At 43.2% G+C, this 19593-nt stretch overlaps 1 protein-coding gene across 1 annotated transcript in view; it reads left to right on the plus strand.

Moving 5' to 3' along the window:
- The window catches only part of PAX2 (paired box 2), a 115296-nt gene that overhangs the window by 30937 nt on the left and 64766 nt on the right, over window positions 1-19593 (plus strand). The window contains exon 6 of the mRNA XM_044660164.1: window positions 18896-18981. Within this exon, the coding sequence (XP_044516099.1) occupies window positions 18896-18981 (86 nt within the window). The remainder of the gene's footprint in view (window positions 1-18895; window positions 18982-19593) is intronic.

Here is a 19593-nt window from a genome sequence, read left to right on the forward strand (position 1 = left end):
TTTCTTTCTTTCTCTCTTTCTTTCTTTCTTCCTTTCTTCCTTTCTTTCACCATTGAGTGCTAAGCCAAGGGGCAGGAGTAGAGAGACAGAGTATTTGTTTGTTTGTTTGTTTGTTTTTACAGGGGGGCAGGGATTGGGTAAGCTAATTGAATTTCTTAGTTTTTATAAATCATTTTCCATCTATAGACCTAGCCAAAGAGAAGCCATCTTCCTACAACAAAACTCATATGTTCCTTTGACAGTCAGGAAAGAAAGCCTTGTAAACAACTAGCAAACGTTAACAGATATTCCCTCTCCTGGCTCTCTGACCTAATAGGAGGCTGGGGGTTGACCAGAAAGCCATGTTAGAGAGGTTTCTTTGGGAATGGGAGAATTTGGCTAGCCTTACAAGAAGAGCAGTAACTAATAGAAAGTTTTTGTAGTTTGGAGGGTATATATTGTTTCATCCTAAGAAGCTAGAACAGGAATTAGGCAGGCAATGACCTTGGGTGTTTAAAAAAAAGGAATGTTCTCTTTTGACACGTTATTAAATAAGAATGATGTCAAGAAGTATATAGATGTGACATGACATATATAAGTGTGCAAATAATGAAGTGCATAGGGAGTTAGTATGCTACAAAAGAGCAAGCACTCTGGACTCCAAGGACCATGGTTCAAATCCCACCTCTAACACTGTCAGTTACTTCTTTATTTTCTCAGTTTCCTCATCTGTAAAATGAGGAGGTTGGTCTACAACTATGAGTTCCCTTCAACCTCTAGATTTATGAAAATCTTCTCATAAATAAGTTGAAGGAATACTAAAAATAATGTTGCAGATGAGATTTTAAAAGGAAGCTATTGAGCTGTCTGACCTCCAGTGGTCCCTTCTGGAAAGTAGATCCTTGCCTTTTAGGGGAATGAGATGTTCATGCGACTGTTCCTATACAAGTTAAGTAGATAACTAAGGGAATTTTCCATATATTTGAGAGAGAGAGAGAGAGAGAGAGAGAGAGAGAGAGACAGAGAGACAGAGAGGCAGGGAAGGAGAGAGAGAGGGAGAGAGAGACAGAGAGAAGGAGGGAAAGAGAAATAGAGAGAATGAAAGGAAGAGAGAGAGAGAATGAAAGAGAAAACAAGAGAGAGAATGAAAGGGAGAGGCAGGGAAGGAGAGAGAGGGAGAGAGAGACAGAGAGAGACAGAGAGGAGGGAAAGAGAGACAGAGAGAATGAGAGAAAGGGAGAGAGAGAGAGAAAACTTCAGCCATCCAGCCTTTCAGGCTCCCCTGACTTGTGTAGACCAGAAGCCCAAGGAGAGCTCATGACCTTCTCTCACCACAGCTTCTTCATTTTTCTACTTGTAAAATATGCACATACTTTGTTGACATTAGGTAAGTCTATACACAAACATGCACCCTGGCACTTCTTGGGTCTAGACCCAGGAAGTTGTTATGTTCATACTTACACATGTGAGCCAAGGGAAGTGCTGACATGCATACTCCTCCTCTCCTCCCCCCATCCTACCATATGTTCTTTATTTTCATGCACAGCTGGGAGTTCGTACGCTTACCTACAAGCTTAGTGTACAGAACACCATGCCATATGTAGAGACTCATGGCCTATTCCACACATGTGAAATACATCCATAGGCAGCCCCCATTCATGGCGTATATGTTCCATGGTCCATGTCCAGAGGCCACAGCACACCCCTAACTGCCTTTACTTTCTGCCCCAGTCCTGGATGTTCGCAACCCTTTCAGACAAGGGTGCCAGAGGGATCATATTCTCTTAGGATCCAGGAACTTTCTCTGTGTGTCAGATCACTGCTGAGTCATACAGTCATTGGTGGGTTAGGCATGACAGGTGTGAAGGAGAGAGTTATGGGCAAAGTCACTGGGCTGGGTCTTGCTAGGGATTCTTAGGGATAGAATGAAGACTCCTATTGTTGGTTTTCTCACTCCAGCTAGTTGGGGGAATGAAGAGATGGGGGTTATGGAGCTTTGAGTTTCTCCTTTCTTTCAGGGCCCCAGAATTTCTGCAGGTATTGGGTTTGGCTCTGGGACCAATTGGTCAAAATAAGCTTCATAAGTGGGATTGGGAAACTGGTCTTATGGGAAGGGAGGGGGAGGGACCTCTTTATCAGTGTGATATACACATGAGGGCTATTCATCAGGGAATATGTCTCTTCCTTCCATCCCTGGAGGATTCTGGATTGGCTTTTGCCTGATAGTTTGGAGGGTTTTGAGAAGAGATATTGTCCTAGGGTCTTCCTTCTGAAATACGAAAGGTGAATTAATGGTAGAAGGGGTGTTCAAGTCCCACGTAATCATTCACTCTGCATCACCAAGGAGTCATGTGTTAACCTAACCTTTGAGACACATATTATCAAAGAGAGAGAGAGGGAGAGAGAGAGGAAGAGAGAGAGAGAGAGAGAGAGAGAGAGAGAGAGAGAGAGAGAGAAAGATATGATCAAGGAGCATGCCACAATTCAAATCAGCAACATAGACATTACCTCGAAACAATACTCAAATTCCTCCAACTCAGTGCTATACAAAGTGCGCCCATTTTCTGCCTTCCTCCTTATAATGTCACAAAGCCCAAAGTAACAAACTCTGAGCCAGCGGCTGGAATGCACCCACACAATACAATACAAGCGGACAGCACAATACAATACGAGGCAGACTCCAAACTCACAGACACACCCATGTCCACACAAAGAGGGAAATTCAGATGGTGAACACAGGACCTCCACGGCAAGAGCCACCATTGGTCAAAACACCCAGATGGAGTGAGGAACACACCGCCAATGCTCTCTCATTAGCGACCAGCTGTGCAAAGCCTTCCTATGCCTAGACAGCAGGCAGGGACACAAGTGTAGACCAGGAAAGACCCCTCCCTATCTGGGCTCCCCAAATCTCAGTGTGGCCTTCCAAGCCAGCAGCCACTGCAATGGCGGAGTCTCCAGCAGGGGCTCTAAGATGGGCTTGAGCCTTCACCTCCAATCAGGCCTTCAACTTCTCATTACTAGGAAAATAAACTGTCCCCTGAGCCCTGCTTTCCCAAGACAGGGCAGATCAGCTCCTCCCTGTTTGGGGCCATAACAAGGCTTTGCTATAACTGGAAATGACAGAGCTCCCGGGGAAGGAAGGGAGAAGGCAGGAGGGGCTCCTCACCAAGCTGGGTGCAGGAATCTCCTTCCTCCCCCAAGCTATAGCTTGTGGCCCTTCTAGAGCTCAAGTCCTCTTGCTGGGTGTTCGCTGAGTATTGATTCAGTCTGCAAGCAATTTTAATATTTCTTCAGGGACTCCCAGCAACAGCACAAGTCATTAATTCACCCTCCCAAATTGCTTATTCAATAGCGGGAACATGGCTCCTGAATAAAGTCCCAGAATTTATGTGACTCACACGAGTCAGGAGGTCAAACAACTGTTATGGAGCGAAGTTAAAAATCCAAATAAAATATTGACACTTTTTGGGGGAGGGGAGGGGAAGCAAAGGTATTTAAAATAGGGTTTTGTTGCAATGCCCCCAGGATAAAAGAACAGAAGGAGACTGAAGACAAGTTGGAGTTTGTAAAATCAATGGAATTTATTGCATATTTGCTTGTGTTTAATAATTCTCTCATTTCCCCATTCCCTTGGCCCGGACATAGATAGTGATGCCCACATACACAAACATACACATCAGCACGGGTGTGTGGGCAAACATTCAAGCAATAGGTATCTCTAAGGGCACCGGTAAGTAAGCAATGACAGGTCTGTATTTGTATGCACACTTACATGTATGTACATGCCTCTATGTAAAAATATAGTAAGCCCACACAGATAATTCCTCAATACAAAAGACACACACATAGGCACATTCTGAATGTACGTGTACATTCAGAGATGCAAGAAATTAGATGGACTCTTTAGATAAAAAAACAAAAAACTACCCATGCACACGAAAAACACCAAAACTTTTGTTGTTGTTCAGTCACGTCTGACTCTCTGTGACCCGGTTTTGGGTTTTCTCAGTCTAGATACTGGAGTGGTTTACCATTTCCTTCTCCGGTTCATTTTATAGATGACAAAACGGAGGCCAATAGGACGAAATGACTTGCGGAGGGTCACAGGGCTAGTAAGTCCAAGGCCATTTTTTAATTCCAGTCTTCCTGATTCCAGATCAGGGGCACTATCCACTGTCCCACCTGGCTGCACCTAAACTTACTGTTATCTAATTGGCAAAGTAAATACTGCATGAACAGATATTTCTATTTATCTGGCCATATTTGCTTTTTGCCAAACTGCCCACCCATAAATTTGCTCAGGTCACCTGCTCCGATGGCTCAACTATGACCATATCAAGCTATAGGAACATCGAGAGGCAAATTTGCACACCCAAAAGCCATTATAAACCCAGAAAAAGGGCAACTCTTCCAGCTGCCCCCACCTTCTCCAAAAACAACCTCCAAACTATGGTACATAATAATATTATGTTTACTCTTCTGCTCCTGGACATGTTAGACCCATTAGAGAAGAGAGCAAAGCATTTTCCAGGAAGGACTGGTTCTAGAGTCTGGCACGGAGTGCTGATCTCCTCTCTGTCTGGAATTGTTTCTTTTATATTATGGAAATAATAAATATTATGGAAAGATGGTTTAGGACTGTACTTTGGAGAACCTTGAATGCTGGGATGCAGAATTTGAGCATGACCTGGTAAATAATGAGTAAGAAATCATTAGAGTTTTTGAGGAGGGCAGTAATAATTATAATCACTGCCATTTATACTAAATAGACATTCATTTATATGTTTAAGGTTTTCAAAACCTTTATTTACAAACATCATTTGAGTTGATTCCCTCAACAACCCTGTGTAGACACTACAGTTATTACAATCCCCATGTTATGAATGGGGAAACTAAATTGAAGAGAGATTAAATGATATAAAAGATTACAGAGTGCATCAGTGTCAGAGATGGGGTTTAGAATTCTTTCTCTTTATCAGAAGTATGCTGGCTGGATTGAAAAGAGGAGAGTCTGAAAGTGGGGAGGGCTCAGGAGGCTCCACATATTTCCTGCCACAGAGTTTGGTTCTCTAAGAGAGTCTTTTTTTTCCATGCAGAAGGAGTAATTAAAAAAAAAAGAACAGGCTCCACTTTTTCCTCTGGAGAGTGGATAGGACATAGTTTCAGGTAGAGATCAGTCTAGATGACCTCCTCAGATTCCTTTTTCAACTCTAAGATGCTGGGATGCCACGATTCTAAGCTGTAGTGTGACCTTACCCCTTCAAGAGAAGGGAAGTTTGGCACCAAAATAATGTGTAACCCAGAACCCTAGGCCTTCTCCTAGCCTCTGGAGCTAGATATTTTTCAAGAAAGGGTGCTGAGCCAGGCAGGAAGTCTCCTTCTAGCCCACCGACAGATCCTGGCTCTAACTTGGAGTGCCCTGACAGAATCTGAGAACAGGCTCGGTGGAGAGTGGGACTAATCTGGTCACGCTCTGGGTTTGGCAAGCTCCTCAGACTGGTTTCCAAATGGTTTGTCAAACACATTTCCTCTTAATTTTTAAACCTATGCATATCTTAAAGTCAAATTAATCCATATGCTTTCAATTCATTCTTACAAGCCCATCTGAACTCTTCCCCCCTCTGTCAGCCCCATGATTCACCCAGACTAGGATTCTGTTTCTGCCAGGGGCACCAAGGGACATATTGAGGGACTGCCTGGCTGTTCTCCTTGACATCAGTCTTAGAAGGTCAGGGATATACCCAAAAAGCTTCCTTGGCAATCCATTAGGATCTATCACCCAGGAACTGATCAGAAATGCTTCTGAAGTTATTTATGTCTGTAGTCTCCAATTCTCTGGACAGGGGATGTTTTTTCAAAGCTGAGGGTGGCAGGGCACTTCTAGTCCTTTTTAAGTTAGATGAGTGGCAATAGTGGGCCACTTCAAAGATGGGGCTGGGAAGATCCAATATGTCCCCAGGAAAAATGAAACACTGGTTGGCTAACTGCTTGCAACCTTCTGCAGTGCTCCTGAAGGAAACCCCAGAACAACTCCCCCACTAAGGATCTTGTTTCAGCTTCTGCATCCTTACTTAGCCCATTAACTTGAAGTATACTGTATGCTTGGCCAAGTCCTTTGGCTTTCATCTCCCGGTAGGCTTCTACGGGGCTGAGATTTCAACAGTAAACATTTGCTGGGTGCCTACTCAATGTAAGGCTTTGGAGTAGGCACTGGGTGTGATACAACAACGAAACCAAATCATGGAGAGATGGGAAGGGATATATTTACCTCCTTAAAAGAACTGTCTGGATCTCTTACTATACTATGAATTATTATACTCATTTGTATATATGTTGCCTCACAGATTATAAGATCGTGGAAAACAGGGAACGTATCCTTCATATTTGTATCTCCGGCCCCTAAAAAGTAGGCATTTAGGAAATGTTCAATGAATTGAAAAGCAACGTAGTCCCTGTCCTCAAGGAACTTACAGTCTAAGAAGGGGTATAGAAAATATGAACAAATGAGTATTATAGGGGGCAGCTAGGTGGCTCAGTGAATTGAGAGCCAGGCTCAGGGATGGGGTGTCCTGGGTTCAAATCTGACCTCAGACCCTTACTAGCTATGTGACCCTGGGCAAGTCACTTAACCTTGCCTAGTCCTTGCCACTCTTCTGCCTTGGAACCAATATGCAATATTGATTCTAAGATGGAAGGTGAGGGTTTTTTTTAATTAAAAACAAACAAATAAATGAGTATTATACAAGGTTGGCTCTAATATGGGCAAAGGAGAGCTCCAAAGGGTCCCAAGAAAATTTGTGGTGGGGAGGAATGAGAGCTCAAGAGAGGCTTCATTGAAGATTTGTCATTGGGGATGAGTTCTGAAAACAGGGGAGGATTCCAGAAAGCAGGGACAGAGAGGAAATGTGGGATGATGTACAGAGGTATAAAAATTCAAGATAAAATCAAGGAATAGGAGATGGTTTAGTTTTAGTAGAAGGCCAAACATGTGACGGGAGAAAATGGGAACTATGGATATAAAGGTATATTTTAGTCAGAGGTAGGTCCTTCATATCCTAAATTGACTAAACTGTGGTGATTTTAGGCCAAAGGAAGCTACCAGAAAGTCTATCAGGCTTCCAAAGTGACTGCCTAGCACCTATTCAAATGATTTTTGTTAGACTGTGGGCAATATAACCACATTAAAGGGGTGGCTTTTGTCTGGCCCCTCTCCAGCATTTATGTTCCTAACTTTCTCAAGGACTTGAACAATTAATAAAATATTTGTCCAGGCTGACAGGGTTCCTGCCCTCCCTTAAGCAGCTTACCATCTAATTGTGGAAACTACTTAATGACATTTGAAAAGCTTAATAAAAAAAAGGAACACGAGAGACAAAAAACAGTTCAATACAACATGAGATGCAATAGGACAAGACATTAATTCTCAAATGAGTGACACAAACACCAAGTGTTATTGCAGTTCAGATCAAGGAGAGATCACTGTGGGATGGAGCAGTCTAGAGATTTCAAAGATAAGGGATTAAACTGGTGTTTGAAGGATGGGGAGGATTCAGTTAAGCAAAAAAAAAAAAAAAATGAGGGGAAGATAGACATCCCAGGCAAAGGGACAGGGAAAGACATAAACCAAATTGTGAAACAGGAAGTTCAAGGCATATTCAGGACTGTCAGATTTCTGATTTTGCTTAATATGTCAGAACAAAAACTTTCCCTATCTTTTGATTCTAGGATAATGATATTTGACTAAATACTGCCAGTGGGATACTATCAATAGAAAAATGTTTATAAAGGCAGACATTACTAGTTATTTTTTTTTAATCTTTCACCTTCCATCATAGAATCAATACTGTGTATTGGTTCTAGGGCAGAAGAGAGGTAAGGACTAGGCATTGGGGGTTAAGTGACTTGCCCAGGGTTGCACAACAACTTTGCTAATTATGATTAGCTATCTTAAATTGTAGTGAGGCCAAAGCTTAGGACTCTTATTAACTTTCCCTTCCCTCCTTTCTTCTAGCTTACAAACTTCTGTCTTCCTTTTTATTTTATAACCCATATCTTCTGACTTAGAATCAATACTGAGAATTGGTTTCAAGACAGAAGAGAAATAAGGGCTAGATAATTGAGGTTAAGTGACTTGCCCAGGGTCACACAGTTAGAATGTATCTGAGGTCACATTTGAATCTAGGACATCTCATCTCCAGGCTTGGCTCTTTATCCACTGAACCACCTAGCTACTACCTGTCCTTCCTTTTTAAAACTTATCTTCTTGACTGTGTCCCAGGAAATTGGTTTTACCATATCAGTTGATCTGTTTAACAAATGGCCCAAACTTTCTGCTTTCCTGGTGAAAAGCCCTATTTGTATCATTACAGAAATTGATTGGTTTGGTGCTTCAACAGAGAAGGAAGTACTCAAAATGTACTCACTTCTAGGTCAGAAGACTTGGGTTCAGATCCTGCCTCTGACACTTGCCTGTGTCCTCAGGTAGTCAGGAATTTAATTTCCTTGGACTTTTGATTCTCCATTTTAAACGAAGAGGTCAGATGGCTTCCAAGGGTCCTCCTAGCTTAAGAGCTATCCTCTATGTATGGATATGGGCATGGGTATGGGCTGTGTAGTAGATGTAAAGATGGGTACCAGCCTCTCTCTTGCTGTTCATAGAATACCATATGAATATAGATATATAGGCACAACACAAATTCCTCAGGCTGATGGGTGAGGGTGATTAGAAAAGCCTTAGCAGCTGGAAATATCCAGAAAGGCCATACATTAGAGGTGATACTTGAAATGAACTTGGATGGAAGTTAAAATACCAAGAAGTGTAGGTGAGAAGAGAGTGTATTACAGGCGTGGGGGTTGGCCTGGGCAAAGACATAAAGGCGTCTGTCATGTGTAAGTGACAGCAAGTGGGTTTATTTGGCCAGACCACAAAGTTTGTGAAGGGGAATGCTAGATGATAGGCTGGAGACGGGCCATGAAAGACTTTTGGTGGTAACCAAGGGGCTTTGTATTTTATCCCAGAGGATAAAGAGCTTTTTGAACAGTAGAATGATATGATCAGACCTAGGGAAAGTCAAGAAAATAAGGAATTCAGGAAGAAGGATGGTTTTGTCAGGGGGAAGATAATGAATTCTGTTCGGGATGTGTTAAGTCTAGATGTCCATGGACTTCCAAATGGAAACATCCAACAGAAAGTTGGTAATATAGGATTCTTGGCTCAGGAGAGAGGCTGGGATTGGATATATAGATCTGAAGTCATCCGAATAAAGATAATGACTGAATCCTTGGGGAAAAAGAGAGAGTATGAGAGCATTATGGGGGAAAATGAAAGTAAACTGTTATGTAGAGATGGCTGCATGGAATCCCTGCAAAATACAGGGACAGCCTCACCAGGGACAGCCTCACCCAGAATTCCAGGGGACCCCCCCCCCAGAGAACTTTGGGTGAGGCTGTCCCTGTATTTTGCAGGGATTCCATGCAGCCATCTCTACATAACAAAACTCCTTAGGGTTTCAAGGCCAGGCTCTTTTTATGACTGGAGATCTCATGAAAACAAGATTCTTATTTTCATAATAATACTTCAAAAGATCTGTGATTTCATTGATAGGAGTGTTCATCCTATCTAGGTAGGGTATCACCCCTCCAAATAACCTGACAGGAAGAGCCTGCTTTTGTGAATTGATGTAGCCCCCCCAAAATCATTATATGGTGGTCAGTCTTCTGGTGATGAAACTCTAGGAATAGAGAGAGGCTGCCCTAATATACCCGATCTCTTTCGAGGTCCATATTTGAAATCTGTCCATCTTAGCAGGACCTGTAAGGGTTCCTGTTTTCATCTCCATGCCAAAGTGAGGCACTGGAGTAGAATTTTAGCAGAGAAGAATCACTTAATAGCAATTTATGTTTTGAAAAGCGCTTTGATTCTCACAATAGCCCTGTGAAGCTAATAAGCTGATAGTGCAAATATTATTAGCCCTAAATTACAATGGAAAATTCTAAGGATCAGAAAAATTAAATGATTGGCCTAACATCACACAGATAATGTTATAGAGCCAGAAGTCAAAGAGTTTTTCTGATTCTAAGTCCAATGCCCTTTCCACTATACTACGGCTTCATATCTATATATAGTCTTTTAAAAATTTTTAGTCCTTAGCCTCTGTCTTAGAATTGATACTGAATATTGGTTCCAAGGCAGAAGACTGGGAAGGGCTAGGCAAGTGGGGTTGAGTGACTTGCCCAGGGCCACACAGCTAGAAAATGTTTGAGGCCAGAATTTGAAAACAGGACTTCTCATCTCCTGGCCTGACTCTATCCACTAAATCACCTAGCTGCCCCTACCTAATATAGTTTTAATGTTTAGAACTGGGATGGGGGGAAGAGGGGATGATGAGGGGGTGGTAGACCAATGAAGATTGCATGGTGTACCTTAGGGTTCTGGAGAATAGTGTAGGAGGATGGATATTGAACCTTAGACTTCTGAGGGAACAATGTGGTAGAAATGATACACTTTAGTGACCTTGGTGGGGGACACTGATTGAATGGTGTGAATTTGGGGTTCTTGAGGTTGGCAGTGTGGGATGAGCATTACAGGGATTCTGAGGGGCAGAAAAGTAGATGTCATTTCTAGTAGAAGTGAATCTTTAAAAAAATAATCTTCTTTAGTTCAAGTTTGAAACCCTGCTGGGAAAAATCTCCGTGTTTTTGTTGCTGATTTGCCTTAGGGGAACTCAGCTAGAGTGGTCTGTTTAGGAAAGGCATCTGTGGACCTAAGTAGAGTAGAAGCAGTTAACATGGATTAGTTGGGCAAAATCCCTTTGGCTTCATAAATCACAAGGTTAGGTTGGCTGCGATGATCTTGACTAAGTATTTCCAGAGTATGGATTCACTTGTAAAAGCCCTATGGGCCACTTATTTGAGGCAATCCCACTTCAGGCCCAGAAAGCAAAGGGGACCAGCTAGTCAGAAATAGTGTACTTGGTAGGCCCTTGGACTTGCCAAGTCAGAATGGCTCTCTCTGTTTCTCTCCCTCCCTCCCCACCTTTCTCTTTCCTTCTCTCTCTCTCTCTCTCCCTTCTCTTTCTTCTCTCCCTTCTCTCTTTCTCTCTCTCTCTCTCTCTCTCTCTCTCTCTCTCTCTCTCTCTCTCTCTCTCTCTTTCTCACTCACTCATCTATTCGGGCATGTATAGATATAGCTATAATAGCTACAGATGTTGATTAGAGATACAGAACCTCTACCATGCTCTTCTAAGACCCCTTTGCCCGCTCCTAGTGTGTGCTCTGTGCCCCAGGGCTTAAGCAAGCCAGCATTTGAAAGTTAGTTTTCATGGGAAGAGGACGGCCTGTTTTTGTCTAACTGGTCAAGCTTCCGTGACCAAGACTGGCAGAGTCCTCATTATACGCTCTCACCAGCATCAGCATCACCTGGTTCCAGTTGGTGGTGTTGTCCCCATTTCATAGCCAGGAACAACCCTGTTGGTCTCTGAGGCCCCTTCTAGCTCAGGATATATGATCCTGGGAATGACTTGGAATGTGGCAGTCATTGACAAAGTAGAAGGAGAATCTGGGCAGATGTTCTTCTGTTCTTCCATGATCCGTGGCTCCTAAAAGCCCTGCTAGACCTAGGTCTAGAAAAGATGCTACTGGATGCCACCCATGTCTGATGTCACCTCAGTGCTAACAGGACCTCTTCCTGTCCCCTCCTCAGGGAGAGATTTCACAAGCCATTTATTATAATATAACATCATACAATATAATATCATACATAACATAACATAATATGATGGGTAGGTTAACTTGGAAACCCTGAGGCGGCCTGTGGATGGATGGATAGATGAATAGATACATTTGTACTAAGTATACATACATTATATCACTCTATTGATTTGAAAAAAGTTCCTGGTCTGCCTGGCTGTAATGAGATTTTTGAACTTTGCGTGGCGATCAATGAGAGGAATATTATTGGCCTGGAGAATTGATATACCTGTTCTCGGTGGCTTGTTCTGCTCCCGGGCTGCCCCGGCCCCCCAGGTGTACGATTCCAGCAGACACTTAACCTTTTTTACAGTGTCATCAGGCTAAAAGGAATCTAATAGTGACACAGGACTTGTGCTCAGCACTCTGGCACTATTGCTTTCCTGTCACAAATAATTTATAGCCTTCTATTTCCATCCCTATGCCTGCACCCCAGCTCTACCTCCTGCTTTCCCCCGGCTCCGGGGAATCAATACACTCACATAGCCATACTGGTACTTCAGGGTGCAAGCCAAGAGACAGAGAGACAGAGAGCAGAGACAAATGGACAGACAGACAAAAAAAACAGGAAGAGAAGCTAAGATAGCTATAAAGTAAAGGGAATGAGATAGGATTCTAGATTACATATAAAATACATTACATATGAGAGGAGAGACAGAAGAAAGACAGGAAGGGAAGAGGGGGGAGGGAGGAAAGGGGAGAGAGAGAGGGAGGGAGGGAAAGAGGGAAGGAGAAAGAGAGAAAGGGAAAAAAGGGAGAGGGAGGGGAAGTGGGAGGGAGAAAAATTGAGGAGGGGGAAAGAGAATAAGAGAGAGAGGAGAAGGGAGAGAGAAATAGAGAGCAAGAGAGAGGAGGGGAGAAAGGGAAAAAGAGAAAGGGAGAGAGAGACAGAGAAAAAGAGTGAGAGAAGGGGAGAGAGTGAGAGAGGGGAAAGAGATAGGAAGAGAAAAAAAGTAAGAGAGAAAGAGAGAGAAGGGAGAAATAGAGAGAGAGAGGAGAGGAGAAAGGGAGAGAGAGACAGAGAGAAACAGAAAGAGTGAGAGAGCAAAAGAGCAAGAGAGAGAGAGTTAACAAATACGAAAGAGGGACCAGATTATATCCTAGGCATATTCTTGGAAATTTAAGATTTTTAACTTCAGTATTAGTTTTAAAAACTTATTATGGGACATATTCTATTACTTTAATACTTATTAATGGTACCAAAGAATCATGGATCTGTATTCTTAACCCATAAGAACTCTCTTTGGCATTTGGAGACTTGGGTAGGAAGGAGATTGCCCTATCCAAACATCTAGACATCCTTGAATATGAGAATCTTAGTGACCTTTCTGAATACCCAATCTTTTTAGAGAGAGCTATAGCATCTGCCATCCAGGCCTCAGATGGAGTGCCAGCTGCCTCTGAAGGGAGGCTTGGGGGTCAGAATCAAATCTTGATCTCTAAAGGTCTTCTCCCAGCAGGAGTGGCCCAGCCCATCCTGCCTATCCTCTCCTTCTCAGCCCTCCAATCCCCTGGGTCATGGTCTGTGTTCCATAAATCCCCTGTATAGAATCTGTCTCCAGGTATCCCACCCTTCTCTGCCAAGGCTTTCAATAGGGTCTGCCATGTGATGTAGCCCATGACTAGGCTTCACTAGGAGAAGAGAAGTACCCTGTCTGAGCTATGTTTGCCCACCCATCCTGGAGCTGTCTACAAGAGGGGTCTGGGTATGTGGAAGGCCTTGAGACCCATGGCTGGCAGTCCCCCCTGAGTTGGGACCCAGATCAGAGTTCCAAAGCCTTGGAGAGAAGATCTGAAGTGAAGGTGGAGCGAATGGAGAGAAAGAACACAGAGATTCTATGGAGCTGTCTACCTAGAGGAGGAAGGAAGAGCAAGCAGACTGGTAGAGAAAGAAGGGCTAGAGGTAGCTTCCCTTAATGGAGTCAGAGAGAACAATGAGTCTCCAGAACCCCTTATGTGTACCCTCCACTGATGGGGTACAAGGGGAGGGAGGGAGGGAGCAAAGTAATTGCTCAACAGGAGTAGCCCAGGCTCTAAGATCTAAGGTTTGGCCTGCTGGGTGGGAGTGGAGGGACAACTAGAGATCTAGTCTTTTTGAATGTATATTACATACATGTTTGAGCCGGGTTGGGGGTCATCTCATGAGTTTTGTAGCATTTCAAGCTGGAAAGGATCTTAGAGATCATCTAATTCAACTCTTTCACCTTACAAATGAGGCAACTGAGGAATCAAGAGTCTTAATGGGTATTATAATAGGCTAAGCATGCAGTAGCAGGCTAATTAGCTGTATTGCTCTAGCCTTGTGCCCTTCAAAGGAATGGAAAGTTCCTGCAGTGGAAGAACACTTGGTTTGGAGTCAGAAATCCTGGATTCTAATCCTGACTGCTATTTCCTATCTTTATTACCTTGGGCAAGTTATTTAATCTCCTTGAGTTTTGTCATTGGTAAAATGAGTAGGTTGGACTAGATGATCCCTAAATCCCTTTTCAGGTCTAAGTTCACTATCCTATGACCCAGTGATTCCCAAAGTGGGCGCCACTGCCCCCTGGTGGGTGCTGCAGCGATCCAGGGAGGCAGTAATGGCCACAGGTGCATTTTATCTTTCCTATTAATTGCTCTTAAAATTTTTTTAAAATTAATTTCCAGGGGGCTAAGTAATTTTTTTTTTCTGGAAAGGGGGTGGTAGGCCAAAAAAGTTTGGGAATCACTGTCAGTGAGTATGACTGGTACTTATCCCTTACATTGCTCTTGGCAGTTGGATTCTTCTCCTGGATGCAAGAAGGAAATGCTTGGCCTTTAGGAGAATGGTGGTTTTGTTTTCCCCAACATCACCAACTCTTAAGTATCCTGAGATTAACTCTAGGAACTGAGTGCCCACTGGATTGGTGGCATAGACACCAAGATTATTAGTAACCTGACAGCAAGAACCCCAACCACCTCCTTTACCACGCACCACCAAACTGCTGTCGGAGAATAGTGATTTTCCATCACTTTCTGACTCAGCTAAATCTGCACTCATGCCCTGGGGGTCAGAGGCTTTGAGTAACAAAGACAAGCAACCCAGCAAGGAGAACCCTATCTGTGCTAAGCTTTGCAGCTATCTCAAAGTCTCAGCATTTCTTCTTACCCTTGGCCCATAGCCCATCAGCCAGTCTGTATTCCAAACCCAGAGACCTCAGGGCCACCTATTGTCAGGCTCCAGAGCCTTCTGCTTCTGAGTTAGGAACAACTTGCCTTCACTGTTCAGCAATACTTTTATTTATGATATGTTGACTCCCTGAGCTATTTCTCTACCCTTTTCTATCTTCTTTAGGCTCCCAAATCTATGCCCAACTCCTTCTTTCTCAGCAGATGACCTTACCTCCTTTAGTCACGTTCAACTCTTTGTGACCCTGTTTGAGGTTTTCTTGGCATAGTGGGTGGTTTGCCATTTTCTTCTCCAGCTCATGTTACAGACAGGAAACTGAGGCAAACAGGATTAAGTGACTTGCTCAGGATCACACAGCTAGTAAGTGTCTGAGGCCATCTTTGAACTCAGAGAGATGAGTCTTCCTGACTTCCAGCATTCTGTCCACTATACGGCCTAGCTGCTGCCTCTTTTAGAGAAAGGTCATTTGAGCTTCCTCATTTAGCCTCTTTTGCATTTAAAAATATCTGTTTTTACCAGCCCTCCACTCTGAGGAAAATGCTCCCTTTTCTCCCAATCATGGAAACCCTTGGGCAAGTTATTTAATCTCCTTGAGTTTTGTCATTGGTAAAATGAGTAGGTTGTACTAGATGACCCTTGCATGATGATTTTGACCCCCTCCCCTTCCATCATCTCTGAGGCCTTATCCTATCAAAGATTTCTTCTCTTGCATCATCAAGCATTCCCTTTCTCCAATGGCTCTCCTCATTCTCCCAACAAACATGCTCATATTTCTCTTAATCTAAAAACAAAAAAAACCAGCCATTCTCTTTCCTTCTATCCTTCTGCCCCCTTGGTCTAGATTCTAGAACCAAATCTCTTTCCTTTTCAAAAGGATAATCTATATCTCTCTCTCCCACCTCATTTCCCATATACTTCTTAATCCCTTGCAATCCAACTCCTATACCTTCTTCTGTCTCTAAGGTCATCCATGGTCAAATTCCCAGGCGTTTCCCTTTCCCTCTCCTTCTTGGTTGTTGTATTTAATATTGTAGACCACTTCCTCTATCTTGATACTCCCTTGACTTCCATGATACTACACTACCTTGGTTCTCTTTCACCTGTCTCTCATTGGCTCCTCTTCCCATTCATTTAACACAGATATCCCCAATGGTTCAGATGGTGGCCCTCTATTCTTCTAGCTATGCTCTCTCCTTCTGAGATTTTATCCATTCCAATGGTTTCAGCTCTCATGTCAAGAAATGCAAAGATAGGAAGAGCAATGGAGCCTGGATCTGTGAAAGAAGAAATTCCTTCTACCAATACAGCTTCTAGGCTTAGATAGTTACTTAGAGCAGTGTTGTCGAACTCAATTAGAAATGAGACCACTAATCTGTACATAAGGATCCCCGAGGGCCAAATATTGACTTAGTTTTAAGATGCGATATTATATAAGTTTCATCGTATTCTTATTTATTTTTAAAAATATTTCCTGATCACATTTTAATCTGGGTTATCCTCAGTGTTTCAGGCTGAGTACAGCTGGCAGGCCATAGATGACACCTCTGGCCTGGTTCACTGAGAGGTTAAGTGACTTGTCCTGGGTCACATAGTGAATATGATTCCTTTTGACGGGGCATTGTGTCTTCAAGATTCCAAGGCCTCCCTCTCTCTCCACCTCTGGGCAGTCTGAGCCTCTCACTTGAATACAAATGTACACGTACATTTTTTGCTCTACTTTCTCTTCCAAAGGTCCAGAACCAGATACTAATGGACCACTAAAAATCACCTCAATATCCTTCCCAACCTCAAACACAAATGCTTAAAAATCAAACTCATCATCTTTACCTCTTCTTGATTTCCTTCTTTCTGTCAATAGTACCACTAATCTCCTAGTCACCCAGGCTTGAAACCTCAGAATTCTCTCTGATTCCTCCTCTCCCCTCCTCACATCTAATCAGTGGCCAAGCAAGTCCTGTGGATTCTTCATTTTGATCCTTCCTTTGCAATGTTTCTCCAATTTGTCCTTTTCCTTCTATGCCCATTGCCACCACCTCAGTCCAGACCCTCATCACCTCTTGTCTTTACTATTATAATAGCCCCCTAACTAGTCTCTTTACTTCTAAGACAGATGGGTAAGGGCTAGGAAAATGGTTTTAAGTGCCTGGCCCAGGGTCACACAGCTAGGAAATGTCTGAGGTCAAATTTGAACCCAGGTCCTCCTGGCTCCAAGCCTGGCTCTCTATCTACCATGCTACCTAGCTGCCCTTCAGTGAAATTTTCTTTCTTCCTTCTTTCCTTCCTTTATTTCTTTTCTTCTCTCTTCCTTCTTTCCTCTGTCTTCCTTCCTGCCCTTTCTTTTTCTTTCATTTCTTCCTTCCTTCCTTCTTTCTTTCTTTCTTTCTTTCTTTCTTTCTTTCTTTCTTTCTTTCTTTCTTTCTTTCTTCCTTTTTCTTTTTCTTTTTCCTTCTCTCTGTCCTTCTCTCTCTTTTTCTTTTTTTCCTTTCTTCATCCTATCTCCTAAGACTGGAAGTACAGCAGTCACTCATAGGCCTAATCCCAATACAGATCCATACAGACCCAGACCAACTGATTACTTCTTTAGACAGCTTGAGTGGCACTCCGCTCTGGAGGTTTTTCCATTTTAATGCTAGACTTAGCATAGACACCTAAATAGATTTTAGCCCTACTGCATGCAGCTTAGGACACCCCCAACAACCAAGGATATAGATGTGTGCCACCATGATTGGCCTTCAGTGCATTTTCCACCATACCTGCGTAACCCCTTATCTAAGTCATGTTTAAGTCTCTTATCTAAGTCATTGTATTCTAGACCCAGTTTAGTTTTCACTCCTCCTTTTTCAGACATTGCCCAGAAGTAGAGACCTGCTCTTCCTCTTCAGTAAACTATAGCATTTATTCTCTGTTCCATTCATTTGGCCCTTATCATAAGCTCTTTTGTGTCTTGAATTATCTTTTTGTCATATTTCCCTGAGTAGTTTGTGAGTCTCTTGAGGAAAGTGTTCTCATACTTGTTTCTCCCCAATCACCTAGCATAATGCTCTACAAATTTCAGGTGCTCAATTAATATTCATTCCAAGACTTGCACATAGTAGGTGTTTAATAACTAATTGCTCATTAACTCTGAGATCCAATCAAAGCTTTACACATAGTAGGCACTTAGTTGATAGAATTTAACTGAACTGATAGAACTGTGGGATTTAAGACTAGAAGGGAGGTAGAGATCCAGTTTGGATATTGCCCATTTTATTGATTTGCAAATAGACACAGGGAGATCATTCAGCTGAGCAAACTGATCTGAATGGCTATTTGGGGGAAGAATCCCCAGGTAGAGGCTGATCTCTCCTAGAATCAGTTTGGCCCTGGTCTGTCAGGGGCCAGTAGGTAGGAACAACATCCTCCCATCTCTTTTGGCCATGAGACTAAGGGCTAAGAAGATGGTTCATATACATGAACCATCTTTTGCCCTCTTCTAACTTCTACTACCAACCCTTCCCAAGGTGCCTTCATTTCTGCTTCCTCTACCCCTCCATGTATCAGAATATTTTTCTGGGGAAGAAGCCTTATGGTCTCTGGCATCCCCCCTCTTCAATTCCCACATGCCTTGTTTACTTAAAAAGGCTAGGAGAATGGGACTCCACTTCAGAGACTACAAGTCTCCCTTCTCCAACCTCTCAGAATGGGAAATGCTAGCTACTGTGCCATGCTGTGCTGTGCAGGGCTGTTGCCTGGTCTGCCTTTTCTATCCTTGCTGCTGAAATGAAGCTGCAATTTGGATGATGCCCAGGGGTAGGACAGAATGCAGATTGCTTCCTCACTGAGCTACACTAGATTGGATTGGCAGAGCCAACGGGAGGGAAAACTTGCTCCTTGCAGCAGTCAGGGATGGGCAACTGGGAGCAGATGGATGAAAGGGAACTAAGGAGCTAGGGAGGACAGAAAAAATCAACACCAGTGCCTGGGCTGGGCTGGGCTGGGGTCAACCAAGATTCTGACTTGACCCACTGTTTATTGCAGGATCATCCGGACCAAAGTTCAGCAGCCTTTCCACCCAACCCCAGATGGGACGGGGACAGGAGTGACAGCTCCTGGCCATACCATAGGTAAGAAGATAAGAGGACTCAGGAGATGAAGAGACAGGATTTGAGGAATGGAGATACAGGACTCAGGGGATGGAGAGACAGATCTTAGAGATGAGAGAACCCCAATGCAATTTAATGAGAGAAATACCTGTGAGCCACACACCTAGCAGCAGAGGGAAAGATGTAACAGACCCCCTTGGAGGTGACCTAACTCCAGTGCTCTTCTCAGAGAGCACCAAGTAGTATAGCCTCTCTCCTTTGAAAAGCTCAGATGATCTTCTCCCTAATCCCTTTTCTCTCCCTCCTCATTTTTCTTTCATATCATTTTCTTTACTTTTCTTTCTCCTTCCTTTTTTCCCCCCCATCTAATATTATCCTTTTGCTTTCTGTCTCATCTTCACTTATCCTCTCCCTTCTTCTTGTCTCATTTACTCCCTTTTTCTTTCCCCCTGGGGATTTCTTCTTCCCTGTTCCCCCCCCCCCCCCCGTTTGTCTTTCCACATTTCTCTCTCCGTCTCTGTCTCTGTCTCTCCATCTCTTCTTCTTCTTCTTCTTCTTCTTCTTCTTCTTCTTCTTCTTCTTCTTCTTCTTCTTCTTCTTCTTCTTCTTCTTCTTCTTCTTCTTCTTCTTCTT

Source organism: Gracilinanus agilis, chromosome 2 (assembly GCF_016433145.1).
Source record: "Gracilinanus agilis isolate LMUSP501 chromosome 2, AgileGrace, whole genome shotgun sequence".
Taxonomy (NCBI): Eukaryota; Metazoa; Chordata; class Mammalia; order Didelphimorphia; family Didelphidae; genus Gracilinanus; species Gracilinanus agilis.